Source organism: Tyto alba, unplaced genomic scaffold, assembly GCF_018691265.1.
Source record: "Tyto alba isolate M040663 unplaced genomic scaffold, T.alba_DEE_v4.0 Super-Scaffold_18, whole genome shotgun sequence".
Classification (NCBI taxonomy): domain Eukaryota; kingdom Metazoa; phylum Chordata; class Aves; order Strigiformes; family Tytonidae; genus Tyto; species Tyto alba.
In genome coordinates, this window is record NW_024881280.1 from 23,614,254 (window position 1) to 23,636,975 (window position 22,722).

At 54.7% G+C, this 22,722-nt stretch overlaps 1 protein-coding gene across 1 annotated transcript; it reads left to right on the forward strand.

Moving 5' to 3' along the window:
- Nucleotides 1-1,531: 1,531 nt before the first annotated feature.
- Nucleotides 1,532-19,331, forward strand: JDP2 (Jun dimerization protein 2). Its single transcript, XM_042790932.1, has 4 exons — nucleotides 1,532-1,680; nucleotides 12,323-12,546; nucleotides 17,299-17,403; nucleotides 18,273-19,331. The coding sequence occupies exons 2-4, from the start codon at nucleotides 12,346-12,348 to the stop codon at nucleotides 18,456-18,458; spliced, it is 492 nt and encodes a 163-aa protein (XP_042646866.1). The 5' UTR covers nucleotides 1,532-1,680; nucleotides 12,323-12,345; the 3' UTR covers nucleotides 18,459-19,331.
- Nucleotides 19,332-22,722: the final 3,391 nt, after the last annotated feature.

Below are 22,722 nucleotides of genomic sequence, written 5' to 3' on the forward strand. Positions count from 1 at the left end.
ACCTTGTGGAGGATGAATATGCTGAAAAGAAAGCATGACTGACAAGCCAGGAAAAGGAAAACCAGGTAGGGTGGATGGTGCCTCTCTGTGCAGCTGGGCGGGAGGGGAGGATAGGGCAAAGGGATGGCAGCATGGCTCAGCTCCCTGACAGACTCTTCTTGTTTGTAATGACCTGCCCACAGGGCCCAGGGACATGCAAGAAGTCTCAGAGGAATTTGCTGGTCGTTGAGTCCTTACTATGCTTCATCCCATTTGGCAAACGTGTCTTATCTCTTTCCCCATTTACTTTGGGCATAGGCTCAGGCAGAGAGCGCTGCATTGTGTCACTTCCCTGGGCGGTTTTGCTAACGACCCTGGTATTTTTTCTTTCCAAAGAAAAAGGAGTGTTTCTGCCCTGAAATGCTTTAGGAATGACAGCCCTGGAGCATCCAGTACCTGTGGCAGGTCCAGCAAGGCCCTGTGGCTGTGCAGAGCTTTGCTTCCCAGAACAGTTTGGCAGGTGCAGATGGGAAGAGGCCAGTGTTAGAGGGAAAGAGGAAGGAGGCAATTCAAATCCATGCAAATAAGTTATCAGGAAGGCCCCAGTCCGCCACCTGCCTCCCCATCTCCACCTGAAATTGTGGTGCCAGAACATGGGGCACCATGAGAGCGCGTGTGCCTCAGGCAGTGTCCCCCTGATGATAAGAAGACCAAAGCAGCTGGGCAGGGAAGCCTTGAACCCCTCTGCTTCCTCCTGGCTCCTCTCCATCCCAGTCAGAGGGCTGGCAGAGCTGGGGCTGACAGCCCTTGACCCATGTATGGGGGGAGACGGCATCGTGTGGGGCCTGAGCAGGCTGGGCTGGGGTGGGATGGGACGGGAAGGAACTCGCTTCCCACGGGGCAGCGGGGCTGCCCTGCAGCCCTCCGGGCCCCTGTGGGTTTGCTGCCCTGGGTGAGGTGGGGTTGGCATTGGGGAGCCCTGGCCGCTCTCTCTGCTCCTTCGCCTCCTTGTTCCCAGGCGCAGGGCTGAGGAGCCGGGGCTCCACGCAGATCCTGCCCCTGCGGGCTGGCCCGGGCAGGGCTGCGGCGGCACCGGGGCTGACCGGGACCGGGTCCTGCCGTGCGCGGGGGGGGGCGCGGAGCGGACTGCGGAGTGGGGAGCGCACCCGGTGCGGGGGGGGGGGGGGGGGGGGTGCGAGGTACCGGGGCGCCGTAACGCGGAAGGGACTGGGGATGCCGAGGGGTGCTGGGGCTGCCGGCTGCAGAAGGCAGAGGGGTGCCAAGGGGTGCCGGGGTGCGCGATGTCGGGGTGCCGGTGCCCCGGCTGGTCCCACCCCTGCGCGGCGCTCCCCGCCCCGCGGCCCCGCTCCCCCGCCCTCCCTGACGTGTGGCGCTGGCAGCCCGGCCGGTTCCGCATTCCCGACCCCTCCCCGCAGCCCAGGGGCCGCTATATAACCGGGGCTGATGCAACCCACCCTGCCGCCCGCCACAGCCTGCGGGAGGCGCGCACCGGGGCGGCGGGGGGCGGCGGCGGCGGCGGCGGCGGGGGGGCCAAAGCGCCCCGGCGGCGGCCGGCACCGAGATCGGCACCCGGCGGGGCCCGGGGGTCGGGGCGGAGGCGGCGGGGCTGAGCCTGCAGCCCGCGCCCGGCCCCTGCGGCCGGTCCCCGCGGGTACCCCGGCAGCGCGGTCCCTCTGCACGGTGGGTGCGGGAGCGGGCGGGCGGCGGGGGGGGGGGGGGGGGGAAGAGCCGGGAGGGCGGGGGGCGCCCGGAGGAGCATCCCGGCACCCCGCGGCGGCGGGCAGGGTGCCGCTCTGCGGGCGGGGAGGGGGTGCGGCTGCCAGCGGAGCTGCGGGGAGACCCCCCCTCCGGGGAGGGGGGCGGGCAGAGCCGCGCAGGCGGCGCGGAGCGGGGCTGCTGACCCCCGCACCCGGCTCTGCGCGGGGGGCCGGGGGTGCCTGGCACCGGGCTGCCACCCCCGGCCCGGCCCGCCCCACTGCAGGGGAGCGGCCTCCCCCGGCTTTTCGGGTGCCCTCCCTGCCGCCGCTTCACCTGTCGGCCGGGCGCGCAGGTGAGGGGCTGGGCCCCCCCCCCCCCCCCCCCCCGGCCGGTGCCGCGGGGTGGGGGGGCTGGCGCTGCGGCGAGCCGAGCCTCCGGCCCGCGGGGCCCCGGGGGGGAAAGGGGCCCTGGAGGTCCCCCACCGCTCGGTCCCAAGTCCGTCCGCTCTAGCAGTCAGGCAGGGAGTTGAATGGAAGTTGCATTCTTTTGCACGGTCTGCTCCAGGAGGCGCTTTCCTTTTTCCATGGGAGGGAAATAGGTTTGAGAGCAAATTGGGGGAAAGGGAGAAATACCAAGAGAGCAAGAGCCACATTATGTTTCCATTTTCCTTTAATGAAGGCCCTGTGGAGGTGTATTTGAAAACACAGGGTCTCCTATGCCTTCAAGGAGGGTGAGAACACTGTGCTGGCTGGTTCCAGGGCCATATGCAGCGTATGGTGGCCAATGAAATGGGGCCTGGCTCGTTCTCTTGCTTGTCTTGGCAGCCTGCTCCATGGCTTGTATTACCAGCCCTGGAACACAACCACTGCCAAACTGTGTGTGTGTGCGTGTGTGTGTGTTTGGACTCCGAGAGCTCAGCAGAAACAAATGCTTCTGCAGCTCATACCAGGATTTTTTAGCTAGTTTTGAGAAAACTTGCATGAAAAACTCTATCTGGAGGCTGTTGCCAGAGTCTGCACTGGGAATTTGCTGGTGAGTGCTTGCGTGGGGACATCTGGGAATGCCAATCGTTGGAGTTCAGATTGTTAGTATGACTCCTAGTGATTTAAAAAAGCAAAAACCTGTCCATCTGGGGGATGAGTGGGTGGGTACAGGAGCTGCCATCCAAAACGTCCCTGTGTCAAGCAGCGATTGGTTGTTCCAAGTTCTTGGGGTCTGGGTGACTAACGAGATCTGCTGAGAGATAACGTGCAGGTTGCTGCCTCTGTCTCCTTGCTGAGACACCTATGGATGCTTCTCCATCTTCTTCATGGCTGAGCGTTGAGCAATTCCCTCCTTACAGGATGCAGAGGTCTCTGTGCTGTGGTCTTTGCTAAGGAAGAGTAGATACTCCCTCGCATCTCTTGCCTCTTCCTGCCCTCTCCATCCGAGCAGTGTGTCCAGCGAGGCTGCGCAAGCACGCAGGCAGCGCTGAGCGTCTGCTCTGTGGTCTCCTTCCCCGTGCTAGTGTTTGCTGCTTCAGCTGCAGTGCCTGGACCAGATACTTGGCAGCACGCAGTGTCTTGAGTGTGAAGCTGTTGAGAGGCTCTTTTCACTGCAGTAGGCTGTTCCCGGTGTACCAGGCCCCAAGAGCAAGGGAGACAGAGCCACGGTGTGTGGCACGGACCCCTTGCCAACCTGCATGTGTCCTGCAGTGCCAGTGCAGCAAGGAGGGGACACGGCAAACTTGATGCCATCTGTCTTTGGCTGCTTGCGTGGATTTCTCAGTTGCTTGAACTGTCCAGAATATCAATGCAAACATTGCAGGCTATTTTAACATGCAGGCAGGGAGCTGAAGGTCCATATGGGCCTCTCAGCTGAGCAGGGCTGTTGCAAACTAGCCAGAGCTGGTCTTTATATGGATTAGAGGTCTTTGTGGATGACCCTGGCATTCAGGGCATAATTTTGAGGAGTTTGTAGAGGGGGGCCTCTCATCTCTGAGGCCATCCTTGGCCCCTGAGGGCAAAGCTCTGTGCTGGAGTAGGGTTGTCTTCTTGAAGAAGATTCCAGTTTGACCACATGTGGTCATGGAAGGTCCTGGGGGATTTCAGCAAGTCAGTCGTTAACCTCAGTCTCTGAGCTGCAGCCTAGCTTAGACCAAGATATTCTTTCCTCCTCAAATTCCTTTGAACTGCTTCAGGCCACAAGTAGGATAGCTTTTACCTTCTTGCTCTGTACTGCCGTCCAGTGGGTAGTGCAGCATTATTAAATATCTGCCGCAAATAATTAATTGCAATCTCTACTAAAGTGATAATAAATTGCAATTTTTTGCAGTTATTCCAATTAACTATTACAATAGAGGAGCCTTGCTATGCTAGGTGCTGTACAAACCCCTGCTGTCATGGGTTGCTTGCAAGTCAATCACTGCATTGCAGTGGTGGGGGAAGTGTAATGCTGAACTAGAGCTTTTTACTACCCTATGAAGGTGGGGAAGAAAATGCTCAGGGAAAGAGGACTATGATCTGACTGCTTTGCTAATGGCAAAGGGGGGGGTTATTTCTAAAGCTGGGGAGTGGAGAACCAGTATCCCCTTTTCTCATAATGGGGATAAGGAATCAAAGCTTCAGACACGCAGGTATGGGGGCCTGATGGTGGGTCTCAGTTGGGGGGGGGGGGGGGGGGGCTGTACTTCTGCCCAGGAGAGGCTGTCTGCTCTGGTCTGCCCCGTGGTGCAATGTAGGGAGCTGTGTGCGTCCCTGATGGAGAAGAGGAGGGAGGCAGCAAGGCTCTCTGCATTCCTGTTTTCAGAAAGCTTTTCATCGCCTTCTGTCTGTGAATGACTCGTATGTTCTTCCTGCCATCTGTGTGAAACTAGATGTGCAGGACTGAGCCAGGCTGTTCCCACTCGTGAAATGGGTTTAGGCTACTACTGAGGAACTGTCCTTCACAGCTCCTTCCTCTCTTTAGCACTGTGGCCCTGCAGTCCACTTACTGGAGCGTGGGAGTTTGGGATGGGACGTTACGTGTAGGGGTGTTGACAGACCCAGCAGCTCTTCTCCCACCACGTGGGGTTGTCCAGGGTAAGAAGAGAACAGCAAGGGCAGCAGCTGGGGGTGTCTGTGGGAAGGGCACAGATGCTCTGGCCCTGCAACCCCCAGGGTCTGGTTGTAGGTGCTCTCTCCATCCTGGGGTGGAAGTGGAATGCGGAGGTAGTGAGGTACTGTGGTGTCTAACATACTGAGGCGGCATGCTGCACCTCCATGCACTTGGTAAGCCATGCTGTGATCAGGCCTTAAACTGGCCTTTAAATAAAGGGGAATCTCCCCGATGCCATAAAACACTAAGTAATGTTAGGTCCTTGGTGAAGAGAGGGGATGCATTATTATCCCAGTGGGTGTCACTGCAGCTCTGTAGTATGCTACAGGTGGTAGGTTCCTTGGCACCAACAGGTTCAGCAGGTGCATGAATGACTGCACAGGGGCTGTTAAAGTCCATGTTTGCCAGCACTACTGCATGGGTATCTGAAAAGAGTAGCTACAACCAAAGGGCTTGGTTGCTGCTACGTCCTGATGGTTGGCAAATAACTTCAGTACTGATCAGCGTGGCCTTTGGCACTGGCACTGCGAGTTACTGCATTTAACAATGCAAACCAGAAGAAGCTAGGCAGGAGATGGGGTGACCCGCTGTAAGGTATTACACACAACTAGATGCATCTAGAGTAGACAGCAGTTTGGGAATGGGAGAGTATCACATTTTAGACAACAGAAAGAAACTGTATCTGCATGGATAGGTATTTGTGGCACTGGGAATATGGAGTAGTGGCTTTCTGCCCTCAACTTCATTGTGCTTAACTTGTCATTCACTGGGGCCTGAACCCTGAAGTGGAAGAAGGTCTTAGGCCCCAGTGACCCTCAGAACCCTGCAGACTTTCTGTCCAGAAGAGTCCAGATGGAAAAAAGCAAGCAGTTCTGTGCTTCAGAGAAGGAGTGATAGCCAACTGCCCTGTCTTTGTTTAGGAAGTTACATTCTTGGGGCATGAGAAGTTGGGCATGTCAGGAAAGGGCTTTCATATAAATCATCCTTCTGCTAACAGAAGGAACTAGAAAGATGCAGTATATGACATACAGACTGAGTGAACTTGATAACCAGGAGCTAAAAAAAGGTAAAAAATTACAATAAAGCCATAGTAAGGTCTAAGGAACCACAAGTTTCTTCGCATGGATGGTAGCACTACTTCTAGTCTCCACAGCAGAATTACTACCTGTTGGCCAGGAGCAGATGAAAGGCCAATTGCTGAGACTTAGGTGCTCCAAGACAGTACGTACAAATGGTGATAGTATGTTAAGTGCTAACACACTGATGAAGAGATCAAAGATCTCTTGTATGGTTGCTTGCAGACCTTGGCAGTGCTTTGATGCATGGCAGCTGACAAGTAATGGCAGGCACCCAGTTTGAGCCTGGAGTGAGAGAACAACAGGCAAGCACGGCTTTGGTTCTGCAGGCAGCATGGAGAAGGGCTGGTAGGACAGACTTTGCCTTAGCGCAAGAACTTAACATGGGCAAAAGAGAAACCTGCTGGTATTTACAATGTCAGAATCTGATGGCTGGCAATATTAGGTGCTAGACTGGCTCTCTGAGCATTGGAAGGGTACTTGGATCAACCATTGCAGATGTCAGATGTAAAATAGCTTATATGTTGGAAGAAACTGTGATTTATAGACAGCAAAATTGAAAATAAGGTGGCAAACAGTCCTCACTCTTGCTAAGGAAGCTGACAGCAGAGATAAGACAATAATGGCAATTTAAATAGAAGTGTGACTGTCAGACCACTTTGGGATGTTGTGGTCCTCTCTGCATGATGATGCTGTTGATGCAGCAGCAGCAACTGCATTGGATTTATAAAGAAGCAGACAGCACCTCTGGATAAGCAAGGATACATAAGATGGTCCTGGGGGAACAGTGGATACAAACTAAGGCTGTTTGCTGTTTCTGCACAGGGAAATGAATGTATGATTTCAACACAGGTAGGCATTCCCATGCCAGTTTTAGTCTGTGGGTAAGAATAGCACTGAAGAGGTGGCAAGAAGGGTGTGAATACAGGCTAGTAATCAGAGTACAAGCCCCCGGGGACACTGGGTTATGTGGATTATGCCTACGCACATTAGATTTATGCTGTAACTGCTGTGCAAACATCAGCTCCTTAAAAAAAAAAAAAAAAGTCCCCAGAAAAAGCAGCAGCAAAATCAGTAGGGGAAGGAAAACAACAACCCCAAGCAAATGAAGAGTAGAACTGCAGGAGAAAGGATAGGAAGGTGTGCAGGAACAGTGTCACCAAGGAAGCTGAGCAACTGTATGGGATAGTTAAAGCTTCTTCCCACTAGGTTGTGGGCTCCAGAAGATAATAGACCCTGGCAACAGGAGAAAAACTGAGTAATGGGCACTGCCTTTAAGAAATATTAAATCAACCAGTGTCATAGACTGTTGACCATAAGGACATAGTTGGGGGACAAAGCACAGAAACACTCGTCACTGATGGGAAAGATGCAGCAAAACCAAGGTGAGCAAAGGAAGCTGTACTGTTAACTTTTTGGGGATGAGACTGCTGATAAAATAGCTTGACCTAAGCTTGACCAAGACCACAACAAGAACAGTGCCAAAGCAAGGACGCAGAAGTGACTGCAATAATTAGGAGGGTTTACAGACATTTCGGCAAGAGGTCAAGTTTTGTGTTACAGCATTTTAACCAGAACAAGGGGAGTGTAGAGGCAAAGCCAAGGAGATACAAACCAAATTTTGACTCATGAGATCACGTGTTGACCAGATTTGTACTGCAAGGGTAGTTGCTGAAGAGAACATTGAATGACACAAGCTGCTCATCGCTGAACTGAAGTTTTAAGAAAGCCTCCTCTGTCTTGTAATTCAGTCTGGAGCATCTTGATGTTGTGGCACAAAATGATGAATAGCATCAGTGCAGAAGGCACAACTACGGTGAATGTAAACTTGAGCAGCTGGCATCACACAGAGCCCAGTGTCAGATGTAGACTGCACATTCTCTTTTTCCTCACTGCTTTGCTTTGCTGTTGGCTTCATTATGTGAAAAAGCATAGCTGATACAATGCAAGAACTGTGTGGTTCATCTGTGAACACTAGAAAGCTAGGTTTTACTGAAGACACAATGTTTCTCAGCTCGTGTAAGGAGACATCAAAAGGCTGCCTGGCATTGAGGAAAAAAAGACTGTGTTAATAATCATTTATGAAAAGAAAAAAATCTAATAAGAAGCCCAGCTAAAGTGCTGTGTTAGAAAATGAAGAAGTACAGAGGTGAGTTGGTTCCTGTACCTTAGAAATAACAAACACTGCAAAGAAATATCCGGGAAGGAATTAGGAATTGGCAAAACACCAGCCATATTCACCCCATCCAGCAAGACATGGCTATTGAAAAACTGCAACTTAAAGGTTAAACTCAGATCTTGAACTTAAAAGTTATTTTTGCCCTACCATGCAAACGTGGTAGAAATATGCTGGAGCTATAAGCAAGCATGTCAATGTCTTCCAGGGCAACGGCCTCAGGAGGGAAACCAATGTATTAAGTAAAATTATATGCCTTGACTTTTTTGAGATGATCAGAGTACAACTTCTTACCTTCAGCATTAACCAGAAAAGAAGGTGAAAGTATCTGGGACTTGGGGTGAAAGGAAAGCCTCTCTTACAGGAGGAAGAGGCAAAAGGAGTGGAACAAGAGTCCCCTCAATCAGCAAGGAATGACAGTACCTGTGGCTGAGGGACATCGAGGGCTGGGCAGGGTGATCTGTCACTGCACCCCTGCTCTGCAGAGAGGGGTGGTGTCTTTCCTTGTTCCCTTCTTATTTCCATGGTTACAGCCCTGCTAGGAATGGTTTTATGTACCTCTCCAAGATCTAACTCGGCTTGACACTTGGCGGTTCTCAATGTGCTCCTGAGCAAGATCTTGCTTGTAGAAGTCGCTCTTCCCCACTGTCCACCTAGTTCTCAGCTTATTTTAATTTGCAGGTTCGTGTTCTTCCAGGTGGCTCCTGCTGCTTTGGTTTGAACAGCTTTAGAGTTAGTTTAAACTGATGCAGGTGTGATGTGGTCTTCAGAGTGCAGTCTCTGGATCCAGGATAAGTTTTTTAGAGCATGTTAGGTAGTGAGCCAGCCCCTTCACTCCAACCTGTGCCTGTTATGCTGGTACAGACGCTATTTCAAGGCATATTAACCTACCAGATCAAAGTGTTAGAGAGAAAAGGTAGGCCAGGGAAAGCACAATGTTTTCTCAGATCTTTAGCCAGTTGTCCCCAGGGAGCTGCCCCATGCTCAGGAGTGCCGGGGAGTGCTTGGTGGCCAGGTAGTCCCACAGTCTGGAGAACAGATTTCTCCTCCCTTCTTATTTCATAAATTGCAGTAACCTGAATTTGGTCTAGCTGAGCACCTGGACTGTCCGGCCCAGCACCTGGGTGCTGTCAGCTGCATGTCCTGATGGAAGACAACAAATTAAAACCAGGTCCCCCAAGTCTGGAATGGATTTAGGCATCCAGTGCTGGGCTCAAGGCTGAAGCCTGTGAAAGGGTGGGTCAGGGCCCTGGATGAGCATGTGCCATAGCAGCTCACATGTGGTATTTACAGGAGGAAGACTTCAAGAGGGTGTTCATATACTTTAGCTGCTGATTTTTATTTTATTTTTTTTTTTTTTCACTTAATGCCAAACTGTTCAAGCTGGGGATGGACATCTATGGGACTGCTGGTGAAGGGGTGTGCAGCAGCTGGCTGGGGTGTGCTGCTGTTGGCAGGATTCTTCCCCAGCACTACAGCATGTCATCTTAGTGGCGGCAGCTGGGAAATGGCTAGCTCTGCAATGTGTACAGCTATCCCAAAATGGTAGACTGAATTTAATTCCACACAGCTGAGTCCTGTGGCAGTATGTGCTGGGAAGAGCCTCTGGAGTCACCTCCCCTTTGCCATGCCACCTCACTGGCCTGGTGTTTTCTTGCTGGAGAGGGACAGTATCTGATGTAGGAAGATGGTAAGGATTTAGGTACAGTCCTCAAATAACTTTTTTCATTTTTCTGCCTGGAGTGCAGCCTAGGGTAGGATGGTGCCCGGTTGTTGGAGGAGTGAAGCATCTTAGCTGTATGTAGGCCTGAAAGGAAGGAGAGCGAGGTAGCATGCAGCTTCGGAGCCCTGCTGTGAGCGGGCATCTCCTGATACCGTACAAGGCAACCACTGCAGATGTGGAATTACAGCTGTCTGGTTTAGAGACCGCTATGGAAGAATGAATACTTTGGATCAGTTTAGGCCTGTTGATGTATAATATTTTCTGAGGTCAAGTATCGTTACCAAGTATTTTCTTTCTCTTCTGTCACCAAATGTGCAGGAGTCCATTTCATCAGGTAGTATCACTTTGCTTCACAAGTTACTTATCTCTCCTATCTTTCCCATCTTTTCCTTTTCAGGCTTTAATGTCCCTGTGCAGATCACCTCCCCCCTGGCCCAGCTTCCTCCTCCCCACATACCAGCATTGCTGAGCACTGCCCTGCTCTCCCCTTTCTGGTCTCTCCTTCTGAAGGATGACTGGAGCAGAGGGCTTAATTCCTGCTCGCTGCCTCTTTAGGGTCATGGTCTTGCTGGATTTGCTTTCCATGCTCTTTCTCAAGTCCTGCTGGTCACCGCTGCTGTCTGCTGAGCAGTGTCTGCCAGGGGACGTCTCATGCTGACACCTGGACCTCTTCAGTGGCAGATTAGAGCGTATGACAGCTCACAGCTTGTAGACACGCTTTGATGCAAATCCCCTTGCCTGTCACGCCAGTACAGCTTGCACAGCACCCGTGCTGGGAGCTGTAGAGCTTGCATTAACTTCTCTACCCTTGACTAACCCGTATGATTGGCTTTCCTTCCTTTCCGCTGCCCTTCCTTCACATTAACAAATAGACCAAATAATCTCCTGGGTAAAGAGATGTGCCAGCACCAAGAAATTCTTAACTTCTCTGCTTGTTATGATTAACCTTGTTTGGCCTGCTCCCACTGACCCTGCTTGAGGAAGGGGGTTGGACCAGGTGATCTCCAGAGGTCCCTCCCCACCTCAACTGTTCTGTGACTCTGATCCCACAGTCCTACCTCATATGCAGTTTTACGCAAGTTTTCAGCCTGGTTCTGACACAGATTTGTCGCCCCAGGATGGCAAGTGCTGAACAACTGTGGCAGCTGGCTTGACAATGTTTGTGTGCCTCTGCTTAGCACAGCTGTACTGCCTGGTCCAAAAGTCTTCATCGTCTGTTACTTGGTGCCTCAGCAGCTGAGAGTGGATGTTTTGGAAAGATCAGGGCAAGTGCGTGTTATCCCTTGCTTAATGCACCTCCTCACTCTGGCGGTGGGTGCTGTCAGAGCTTCCAGGAGTCTGTGCAGAGTGATGTGACTGATGATCTTTTGTGGACCCCTCTTCCATGAGTTTGCCCAACTGCTTGTGGAATCATGGCTTGTAACTGGCTCTAGTGGTTGCAGAAAGCTGCTCAGTGAGATTTTGGATCCTCTCCATTAGCCTGTTTCTCTCTTGTCATCGCTGGTCCCCCTCACCGCTGTGTGGGTGCCTCTTGGCACAGGGGCAGGATGGGGTGGGTGCCTGGAGGCTCCCGGAGTGTACTGGGACCCATGTGGCTGGGCCCAGCAAGGAGAGCAGTGCACAAGCACTGGGACGTGTGGCTGAGTTGAGATGGGGGAAAATGGTTGCTGTGTGGACAGGACTTGCCTTTATGTTGTAACTGGGTCACTTGTGAGTGTCCCAGGCCAGTTACACAAGCAGGGATGTACTTGCGCTGTAGCCAACAACCACCTGCTCCCTTTGCTTTTTGACTGATGTAACAACTCCAGTTCTGTGGGCTTCCCAGTTTAGGTATAACTATTCTTTTTGTCTCATAGCTGTTTGTTCTTCACGTTAACTGGTAACTCCCTTTTTTTCTGCCTACAGGTGATTTGCCAAAGTTTGTCCCAGTCCTATTCTCACTTGTGCTGCAATTCTTTTCTTTTCTGACAGAAGAAGCCTTTTGCACGTTGCTCCATTTCCCCTCTCCTCCAGCCTTCTCTTCCTCATGTCTGTGCTGGGAGATGTTTGTTCAGTGGCAGGTTTTTCTCTTGCGGTTTCATCCCTGGTCCCTGGTGCCATGTCCTAGCCCTGACCAGCGGGCTGAGCCTGCCCAGAAGAAATGCAGCCTAAGGCATATTGTAGCCCTCTGCCATTTTCTTCTTGTCCTAATAATCTACACATTAATCAAAACTCAGTTAATAGCAAACACTGATCTGCACTCCAGTGACAGATGCTGCCAAAACCAGTAGTCCATGGGACCACGTCACTGTTGTTACAGCCAGCTCCTGTTCTTCTGGTGCTTTGCCTCTTGGGTCTTTTCCCTTCCTGATCTACACACCAGTAGCATATCCCTCTTAGCAGGATTCATATATTTTGGTTTCTGTCACTCAGATTCTGCTTAGTCCTTGCTTTCGCCATCCCTGGGGAAGAGCGGCTGCTTTTCCTGGTTCACATCCTGTTAGGTGACGGGACTGTAGAATAAATTAGCCTTGTGCTGTGTTGTGAGGCCCTGTTAACTGGGTTGTAATGGGCTGTGTGTCGCTCTCCCTCTAGCCTACGAAGCTGTTTCCCCTGCTATGATGCCAGGGCAGATCCCCGACCCGTCCCTGACGGCCGGCGCGCTGCCTGGGCTCGGCCCCTTGACGGGACTGCCTGGCACAGCCCTGACCGCTGAGGAGCTGAAGTACGCCGACATCCGCAACATCGGGGCCATGATCTCGCCGCTCCACTTCCTGGAGGTGAAGCTTGGGAAGAGACCCCAGCCTGTGAAAAGTGAGGTGAGTCTTGGGGGCTGTTGCCTGCAGCTGCCTGGGTTTCCCTCCTGCCTGTGCTTGGGTTTCCTGCCAGGGTGGCCAGCGACGTGTTTTATCAGCACGTCACGCTGCCTGTTTGGTGATGTGCACATGTGTTGGCAGCTGCTCCACCAGCTGCCTCTTCCCTGTGCCTGAATTTCTGTCCCTGCACCGTGGTCTGGGAGTGGTGGCTTCAGTGTCCCAGACCTGACTGGTCCCATGCAGCCGTTGGCAGCCAGCTGAACTCAAACCCTGCCTGCGGAGCAGGGTCTGGCACAGCCAACGTGTCCCTAGGTTGGGGGCACACTCCCAAAGGAGAAGCCGAGCAGCCTGTCAGAGGGCTTGTGCAATACTTTCATCCTGTCTCTGGCGCCAGCGAGCCCTTGGTGCTCCTGGCCTTGGCGTTGCCTTTTCCATGGGGACAAGGTGCGTGGGCGAGTGGTGCTGAGCGGCAGCGGGGACTCAGCTTGTGCCGCAGGCGCTGGTGGCTGGGGCTGCCCCTGCCCCGCTGCTCTGGGGGGCCCTGGCTTCACCTTGGGGCTCCTGGAATGGGGAAGGTGGGTGGCTTCTGCCCGGTACCACAGGCTGTCAGGTCAGAACCAGGCTGCAGGGACTTGGGGGACTCTCACACAGCATTTTCCATGTGTGGTTGTCTCACGTGTTGGTTGTCCGGTCTTCGACTCCTTGACCCTTGCAGTACTGATGGTGAGTGTTTGCACCTCCCACTGCCTGCAGATGGAGCTGGGAACCCGTCAGTTCAGAGGCCCCATGTTGGTGAAGGTGGTGGCTGCTATCAGAAGGTCTGATAAACAACCCTTCTGAACAGTGCATTTGCTCCTGGGTGAGGAGACCTCAGATGATGCTGCGTGAGGATGGGGTGATGTGCATTCTCTGGAGATGTCAGCAAGGAGGTGCTAGATGATGTAAAAAGCTACCTGTGATGAGCTGTGAGCTGAAGGGGGTAACACACGAGTTCCAGGGAGCGGCCCACTCTCCAAATGGTGCTGACACTTGGTTTGGCCCAACTGTTTATGGCAAAAGCTCAGCAGCACCCAGGCCAGCCTGTGGGGAGGGTGCCTGTTCCTTCCCCCCAGCCCTTTGTGGTGGACTTCTGCGGAGAGAGCTGGTACAGTGGCGTCCATCTGTTCATCTTGCACAGGAGCTCTGTGCCCAAGGGGTTGTCCAATCAACTCATGCAGCATCCCGTGATGATCAGCTGGGGAAGGACTGGGCAGCTCTGCAATGGCAAGAGCTGAGGCTGGGATGCTGTGGGAAGCCATTGGAAGGGCCTGGGGGATGCTAATGGCTTTGGTCCCTCTGTGGGCTAAGCAGTCGTGGCTTGGCAGCTAAAGCCAAATGCCATCCCAACTGTTGGCTTGGGTATCGCACAGCAAACAGGGTGCAATGCCTGCCTTGCTTCTTGGGTTGGGGAAGAAAGAGGGAGTCTGTAGCTGTGCTGTCTTTCCAGGCACAGCTCCTTTCCTGGGATGTCTCAGGTGCCTCTGAGCTGGCCCTAAACAGCTGCTTTTGCTCGGTGGGCACGAGGAGGTGGTCTCACCGGCCTCCGCGTGACAGGGACAGGGCAGCCCTGCCCTGCAGCAGGTACTAGAAGCGCTGAGTGTCCTCTGAACCAGTTGTTGAGATACCATGTGGAGGAAAGATAAGGGGAAATCCACTGGCAGCCCCCGCATGGCTGCCTTCCCTGCAGCCCGTTCCTCCCCTGCATGGCCTGTGAAACGGAGGAGTTGAGGACAGCAAATGGAGCTGCTGCTGGTACAGGCTTTGCAGCTAAAGCCTGGGGGAGCTGAAGCAGTAGCTGCTTATCCCATGAGTAGCCAAGAAGCTGCCCACACATAATTTTGCAGTGCAGCCTGCAGCTGCCTTCCTCTCGCAGGGAGATGGAGCGCAGGGATGCGGGGTGCAGCCGTGCCACGCTCTGCGCAGTGCCTGGGAGGGCAGGCTGTTCCCCATAAGCTTTCTCTGCTGTGCTGGGGGGACCAGCATCTCCTGGCACTGGGGTGTTTGTCCCTGGGAGTGTGTGCAAAACCCACCCAGGTCGGGGCTGGGCACTGGCTTCCCTGCAGGGTGGTGAACAACCCCACTGGGCAGGCTGCCCTCCTCTTGCGGCAGCTGGAGACAGGTCCTGCTGGGCTCATCCGCCACCGAAACCCACCTGGGGTGCTTCCTCTGGGACAGAGCCCTGCCCCTCCGGCTGATGATCACCTCAGGCCCTGATGCTGCTGACTGAAGCATTTCAGGAGGCAACCCCAGACCTTCAACCCACAGGGCTCTCCTGGAGATCGGCTACCAAAACATGCTATGGGGTGGTACGCCATCACTGTCCCTTATGCCACTGAGTAGAGCCCTAACCCCCCAGAACCAGGGCCATGTCACCTTTTTGAACTGAAAGCAAGCAGAAGCAAAGAGCGGGGAAACCTGCTTTCCTGAAGTTACAGGAGCTGTGGTCAAAAAGCAGAACCAAGAGTTCAAGCTGCTGCTATCTGTGCTGAGCCACCCTCCTTGATCGTCTGTACCCCATCTAGAGGACACGGCCCTTTGGGCCCTCTGTGGGGTGGAGTGGAAGCTGAAGGGGACAGGTCACTTGATTCTCACTGAATGGAGCAATAGGGCATTGAAGTGTGTCAGGCACTTCCCAGGGATGCTGTGAGGCTTGTGTGGTTGCTGCTTGCACTTCCAGTTCCTGTTACAACCCAAGATGCACTTAGCAGGAAAGCTTGAGGTGTGTTTCTTGAGCTGTAAGCACATGCCCCCTCTCTGCACCCTCCTAATAATCCTTGAACTAAAAGGCCGAGTAGCTAAGGGGTAGATGAGTGGTTGGTAAATGTGCAGAGGGAAATGGTGGCTACCCTGATGTCCACCTCCTCTTAAACTCTGTGTGGAAATGTCGTAAGAGCTGCTTGTGCCTTTGCTGTTGGGGTATCCTGGTCCTGCCAGGAAGAAAAGGCAGCAGAGCATGGAGTTAGAGCCTTCTGGTCACTTCTGCTAATGCCTGCCACGTCTGAGTTACGTGGGTGTAGTGAGAGGTGGCCACTTCTAACTGGACTTGGGGGTATCAGTGCAGTTCCCATCCTGGTTCTCCCAAGTGTGGTACATGATGCCCCATGGCACTGCCTTGGTAAAGGAATGGTGACAGCTCGGTGTTATGGAGGTCTGTGCATAGCTTGTACTGACACTGCTCAGTATTTTATCCCCAGCTAAAATAACAACTTCAGTATAAAGGTTGGGAAGTAAGGTAGAGAAAATGCAAAAGCTATTAGTGCTATGAAACTCGGACATTGTCTTCTAAAGAATGCTTCATGCTACATATTAGACATACAGCTTACTTAAGGTACCCCTTAACCTTAACTCTGCTGAGTCAATGTTTCATCCTGTCCTTGCACATCACATTGAATTGTTTTGGCTAGCGGGCTTTGGACTTGGTGAATGTTAGCAGCATGCAGCTTGCTGTGTGCAATGGCACCTGCAGCTTTTGTTTCCTGCAGGCACCACTGATGTACCTATGTATGGGGTAATCTGGTGGCCCCCCACTCCCAGCGCTAGTTTGTGGTCTTGGCGTTGGGAATCTCTGACCTTCCTTTTGAGGTGACTACGTCCAGGTGGTAAAGCAACAAGGCTGTTCACATGATATGTGCTGCAAGAGGCTGGTCTGGGAGATGTGTCCCTCAGCCATGCTGACTTGGGGAGGTACGAAGGAAAGGATGGGGCTGCCTCCTCAGTCTGGAGCTGCCCTCAGAGAAGGTGCAGATAGGCTGTGGAAGTGCTCATAAAGCAAATGTTGCTGCCACTGCATTTGGAAAGATGTGTCCTGTCAGGTGTCAGTTGATAGGAATGAGGCAGTTTAGTCTGACATCTCAAATTTTGGAATCCCAGGCCAAATGCAGGTGAAGGCACTGGGGATCTTTTCTTTGCCATGCTACACAGCGTAACCTCGATGCTGACTTCACAGGGCTTTCCAACGCTCAGATTTTTCTTGAAGGAGCTGGTTTGGGTTCTCAGATGTAAGCATGCCATCGGCCATTTACACAGGCTTTGTAGTAAATATGCCGAAATACTTTGATTATGGGTTTCCAACCCGTAGGGCTTATTGGCCTGGCCCGTGTGGTTTGAGCCAGACAGCACAAAGGAACTGAGTCATGGTGAACAGTGCAGGCACTGCCGTGTCCTTCTTCTTTACAGGGCATGCGGGGCCTGTCCCCACCTTACTGTGGTGGCCCTTCAGCCAGCGCTGAAGCAGCAGTGGACAACCCCATGTACTGGGATGGGGGGAACAGCCAGGCCCAGCTGGGGGATCTTTTGGGCTTCTCTGCCTCACCCTTGGCTGAGTGTGTGATGCTTTGGATGACCGTGCTCACAGAGCTGTACCTGTTAGATGTCTGTGTGACAAACTGCGCCTGTCTTTGCAGGATGGGGCTCTGTTCCCCTTGCCTCTGCCCTCTCACAGGGAGGGAGCAGCCCTGCAAAGAGTCGTCTGTCCCCAGCTGTGGGTACTGCACTGGGCTGCCTCCCCTTCTCCCCACAGAGTGGAGTTAGAGTCTGGGGCAGCAGCGTGTCTGGTTTCTGGTGAGGATTAGACCACGTCGCTGGTGGCCACTGACATGGGTGGCTGTCACCCCTCTCCTTGCCCGGCCACCACTGGGGCTGCCGGGTGCTCACCCCCACCTCCTGCCCTACCCCACACCTACCAACTCTGACCTGGGCTCCTCCATTTTGTTGCAGCTGGATGAGGAAGAGGAGAGGAGGAAAAGGCGCCGGGAGAAAAACAAAGTAGCAGCAGCACGATGTCGTAACAAGAAGAAGGAGAGGACAGAGTTCCTGCAGCGGGTGGGTGCCTCGACCTGTCCCAGGGTGCAGTGGGGACCCTGGTGGGGGCACCTCACTAGAAAGGTGCCCAACTGCGAGCAGTGCTCTCTCGTGAACTGCCTCTCTGCCTCCCCTTGCTCCTGTGCCCTTATCTGGGGACATACAAACCCCTTTCCCCCCCCTTGCCATGGGGCGGTGAAGGTGGTGGCCCTGTGTGTGCCCAGGCAGAGCTCACAGGCATCCCTGTGCCGGCGGTACGAGGGATGGAGCGGGCTGGAGGTGAGCTCTGTGCTTGGAGGAGAGCGGGCTGATAGTGTCCCTGCCTCAGTGCTGGAGCACCCGTGGGAGTGTGGCACAGGACAGGGGCTGACAGTGTGCTGGCCCCTTGCCCAAGTTCCTGAAGGATTCCCTGTTCAGAGGCCAGACGCCCTCTCACCCATGACCCTGAGGCAGAAAAACTCTCACAGTACCTTGCTGCTTTTCTGCAAGGGGGGGTGGGACATGGGCAAATGACCCAGCTGGGGACAGGGAGCCAATTCACAACGGCAGATCCTTGAAGATGGGAGGGTGAAAACTTAAACGTGGGTTTGTTTCCAAACATCCTTCCATAGAAACACCACAGCTAGGCAGTTTTTGCTGTGGTGCAGCAGCAGTCTGTCCTAGGAGGTGGCTGTGTATCTCCTTGCAGTGGCACTAAGCAACGCAAGGCAGCGGCAGCAGCAGGGCTGGGGATGAACTGTCCGGAGGGACCTGGTGCCTTGGAAGGTCTTCAGGCTGCTCTGGGCGGAGGGGCAGCACTGAGCAGAGATGGCTTGTTGGCCAAATTGTTTCTCCTTGTATCTTGTCCTGTTGGAGTAAGGTCAAGTGCGATTGTGTTTCTGTCCTGCTAGGAGTCCGAGCGTCTAGAGCTTATGAACGCTGAGCTGAAGGCCCAGATAGAAGAGCTGAAGCAGGAGAGGCAGCAGCTGATCCTGATGCTGAACCGGCACCGTCCCACTTGCATTGTGCGGACAGACAGCATCAAGACGCCCGAGAGCGAAGCCAACCCGCTGCTGGAGCAGCTAGAGAAGAAGTGAAGGTGGCACTGGGCCAGGAGGAGGAGACGGTGGCGCAGGGTCTTCCAGGGTCTCTAATGTATGTACTGTATGAAGAACTGTGCGCCCAGGCCTGGTGCAGCCAGGACCCAGTGAGCTTCCTTGGGAACTACGGACCAAACAAATATGGGGACAGAGAAGATCAGGAACCTGTCAACCATGTACTCTGAGGCTGAACCTGGGAGCAGGGCTAGTGGCGCCGGTGAGGGCAACCTCCCTGTGATACCTCATCACGGCCCTTCAGCCTGCTCGGGGACCCACGCCGCCACGGCACGTCCCGCGAGGACCGCGCGCCTCGTGGGGAGGGGGCAGGGGCCGCAGGCGGAGGAGCGGTGGCTGCGTGGTGCCCGCCGGCGCCCTGCCCAGAGGCTGCTGCCGCTCCTGGCGCGCGCTCCGGAGGGAAACCCGGACCCAAGAACCGCAAACACTTGACGCAGCCCTGTCCGGTGGGCAGGCCTGTCGGGGCTCGGTGGCGCAGGCGCCCCCCACAAGCACACTCTCAGTATAATGTTTACAGCCCAGCTGTCCGTGTCGGCCGTGCTTTTGAATGCACATTTTTACACTTTTTTTAAAGTATTTTTTACAAAGTTTTTATACAGCGATCTCTATATGGATTTATATAATCACTAGATGTGATCCCATAGAAATGTATGTTATGATGGTCTGTTTGTTACAAACGCATATGCCACAGTTATCTCCATTGTGTTACTTGTCTGGTAGCGTCTGGCTCCTTCCCCGGCGTGCTGGGAAGGGGGTCCGAGCCACCCTCTGCAGTGGTGTTGCTACCCTCTCCATCCATGTATGTCCTTCATAATACTCAGTTCTGTATCTCTCAGTAAATGTTACCTTTGCCTACGCCATCCTCCTGTGCTCTGTCCAGGTCAGGCCACAGTGGGCTCTGGCCAGAGCTTGGCACTCTGGCATGTGCCAGGTCTGACCATGCCCACTATGCTGTTCCTGGATGAGTGGGATGGTGGAGCTGATCCCAGAGCCGTTTTTGGTGGTTCTCTATCTTGGCAGCCATGGGCTGGGGGAATTCTGTGAACCTCAGAGGAAGCTCTGACCATTGTCAAGCAAGAAGTAGCTCAGTGCTGCGCTGAGGGGGGCAGGCCAGGCATGGCTTGCTGGCTGGAAAGGCAGAGGTGTGAGATGGGGACCGTCTCATCCTTACCTGGTAATTCTTGTTTCAGGCCTGAATACAGCAGCTTGAATTAATTTTGGGGACAAGAAAGAGATGGGGAAGTTGTCACAATGTTCTTGTGGTGGTGGTCCTGTCATGGAAGGAGGTAAAGAACAGTTCCTCTGGGTCTTGGCTGGGTCCTGGCCTTGCCCCTAACTGACATGCTGAGAAAGCTTCTAAAGCTTGTGCTGGGCTTTGGCCAGTGCTGAGCACAGGGGTGTGGAGGTTGAGAAGGTAATCAGCCAGGTGTGCTTCAGATGCTAGGACTGAAAGAGTTAGCATCCCCATAAGAATAGCCAAGCCCTGACACTGTTGCTGTGTTCCTGACTCTTAGATACGAAGGCAGGGGAAAGGGGGTCTGCCCCAGTCCAGACCAAGGCACGTCTCACACGTGCACACCACTGAGGGCTGTCTCACAGGAGCAGCTGTGCACTCGGGCTTCTCCCAGTCGGTGTCCTACCCGCTACCAGCGTGGATGAGACTGCAAGTGAAAGAAGCTTTCAGCATCTGCTAGATACACACTTCAGTCAGGAGCACTAAAGCGGTGTTGGGGAGAAGGTAAGCTTGACCTAAACAAGACAGCAGCATGGGAGGAGGTCTTCCCTGAGCACAACTGCTTCTCTAGTGCATGTTTCTCTCCATAGTCTCCTTTTAACAGCCCTTAACCTCCAGGGATATCTGACCATTAGTCCTTACCCTGTTTCATGCTTTATTCTTGGATTTCCCCTCCCTTTCCATAACTTCTGTCTTTGGGACCTCCCAAAATCCTGCCAGCTGCCTTATTTAGTGTGAAGCATGTTGGATACAGGCAAAGTTTTGTACTTGTTGGCTGAGGTGCTCTAGAGGGATGTGCAAGGACAGGACCTGAAACAAAGCTGGTGGAGAAAAGCAGTGTCTGGCCTGGCTCCCACTGCCTGCCTTGCAGCCCTTGAAGCTGTCCCTCTGCGTTTCCTTCTGCCCAGACCCTGCAGTGCTGGCTCAGACCTGACCCTTCTCAGCTGTCAGGAGCCAATCTTCATACTTTGACAAACACAACGCCTCTCATCAAGTTCTGCTGAAAGGATGCAGAGCACTTGCTGTGCCTGCTTCTCTCTTCAGGACTTTATTTCCCGCTGCAAAGTGTACATGGTAATGGATTTCCGAGCTCCTGCAAGTATCGGTTTCCTCTTTGGTGGTCAGTGGGAGCTCCCTGTGGGACATCAGATGGTCCAGCCACAGGCATCTCGTGCTTTTTGCTCACCTGGAGAGCCTGTGCGCTCGCCTTCGCATGGGGGGACTCACCCGCCTGCCATGTACCTTCCATCAGCCCTGGCGGTGCCGTGGGTGCAGGCGATGGCCCTGCTCTGGCAAAGGGCCACACTGCAGTAAAACTTCCTGCTATGAAAACAACTGGCTCGAAAAGAGAAATATAAGGTGCCCTTTGAAACCAAGCACGCTAGAAGTAGCTAGCAAAGGCAGCAGCAAAAGTAATGGATCTACATCAGTTTAATGCTCAGCCGCTCCAGCCAAGGCTCAGGCAGGAGCTATCTGAGCCCTGGCAGTGCCCAGATAGGTTTTTGTCCGGGCTCCTGTATATCCTCCAAACAGCCTTTTGCTGCATTCCAGTCAGTTTAGGGCATTTCTTTTCAGGGGACTGGGTTAGGCTATGACTCAAGGAAGCTAAAGCAGAGGGTTTGGGCCTCTACCCTGTAAATCAGAGCCTGTGAGTGTTGAATGGAAAAGGCTCTTGTCTCTGTGCAGCCTTGGGCTGAAACCCCTCCTGGTCCCTGCAGGAGGTGGGCTAGTTGGTGTTCCTGACCCCGGTAGCGGGACAGCACGTGTCCTCTCCAACAGCCCCTCAGCAGATCAGGCAGCCACCTCCTGGCCACCCCACACCCACCCACCCTGTGCTGTGGGCCACTGTGGGAGCACAACTGATGGATGGGGTCACATACTTCTGGGACAGGGCTTGGGGCCAGTGGTGCTGGAGCCCAGAGCCTGATAGGTGTGAGGCTGCTGCCAGCGCCGTGTCCCCTGGTCCAGCCAGTCATTGGGCTGAACCCCTAGTCCTGATGGGCGCACCCCCACCCCCCCCCATAGCTGGTCTGAGACGGTCTCGGCAGTTGCTGGCACCGGAGCACCGCAGCCCCACGGCAGGTGCTGGCACGCAGACCCCTTGCCTTGCCGCCCAGTCCGGCCCGAAGCTCTCTCGTGCTCGCACAAACCTACCCACGAGATGCCTGGAAATAGGTTTTCCTGCCACCGCGGGTGGGCTGCTGCCGCGCTCACGCTGCGGGGGCCAGAGGAGCGCAGCCCGCGCCCGCCCCCCCTCCGCTCCCCCGCGGCCGCCCCTCTCGGAGCCACCCTCCCGCCTGCGGGCACCCCCTCAAACCACCCCCCGGTGCCGCCCCGCTCCTCCCTCCGGGCCCCCGGGGCAGGCGGCGGGGCGGGACGCGGAGCCCCAGCCCGGTGCGGCAGCGGCGGGGCCCGGCCGGGCGGCAGGAGGAGCTGCGGGGCCGGGGCCGGGGCCGGGGCCGGGGCCGGGGCCGGGGCCGGGGCCGGGGCCGGGGCCGGGGCCGGGGCCGGGGCCGGGGCCGGGGCCGGGGCCGGGGCCGGGGCCGGGGGCTGCTCCTCGGGGCTGAGCAGCCGCCGCCTCCCCCGGCCCTGCCGTTGCCCCGGCACAAGCCACGGACCGGGCGGGGGGTTTCGGGAGGAGGCCACCGGAATGGGCAGAGCGCCGGAGCACCGCTCCCGTGAAGAAAGGCCGGGAGAGCTGGAGCTGCTCAGCCTGGAGAAGGCTCCCAGGAGACCTTGTTGCAGCCTTGCAATAGTTAAAGAAAGATGGAGAGGGAACTTTTGCCAGGGCCTGTAGTGACAGGACAAGGGGCAACAATTTTAAACTGAAAGACGGTACCTTTAGACTGCCTGGGTATAAGGAAAAAGTTTTTACAGTGAGAGTGGGGAGGCACCGCAGCAGGTTGTCTGGAGAAGTTTTGGATGCTGCATGCCCGGAGGTGTTCAAAGTCAGGTTGGACGGGGCTTTGGGCAGCCTCAGCCAGTGGAAGATGGCTCTGCCAGTGGCAGGGG

What these genes read in the sequence shown, in the direction of transcription:
- JDP2 (XM_042790932.1), top strand. Translation starts at nt 12,346, where the DNA reads ATGATGCCAGGGCAGATCCCCGACCCGTCCCTGACGGCCGGCGCGCTG. An exon ending in CCCAGCCTGTGAAAAGTGAG is followed by an intron (nt 12,547 to 17,298) that starts GTGAGTCTTGGG and finishes ATTTTGTTGCAG; the next exon opens with CTGGATGAGGAAGAGGAGAG. An exon ending in GGACAGAGTTCCTGCAGCGG is followed by an intron (nt 17,404 to 18,272) that starts GTGGGTGCCTCG and finishes CTGTCCTGCTAG; the next exon opens with GAGTCCGAGCGTCTAGAGCT.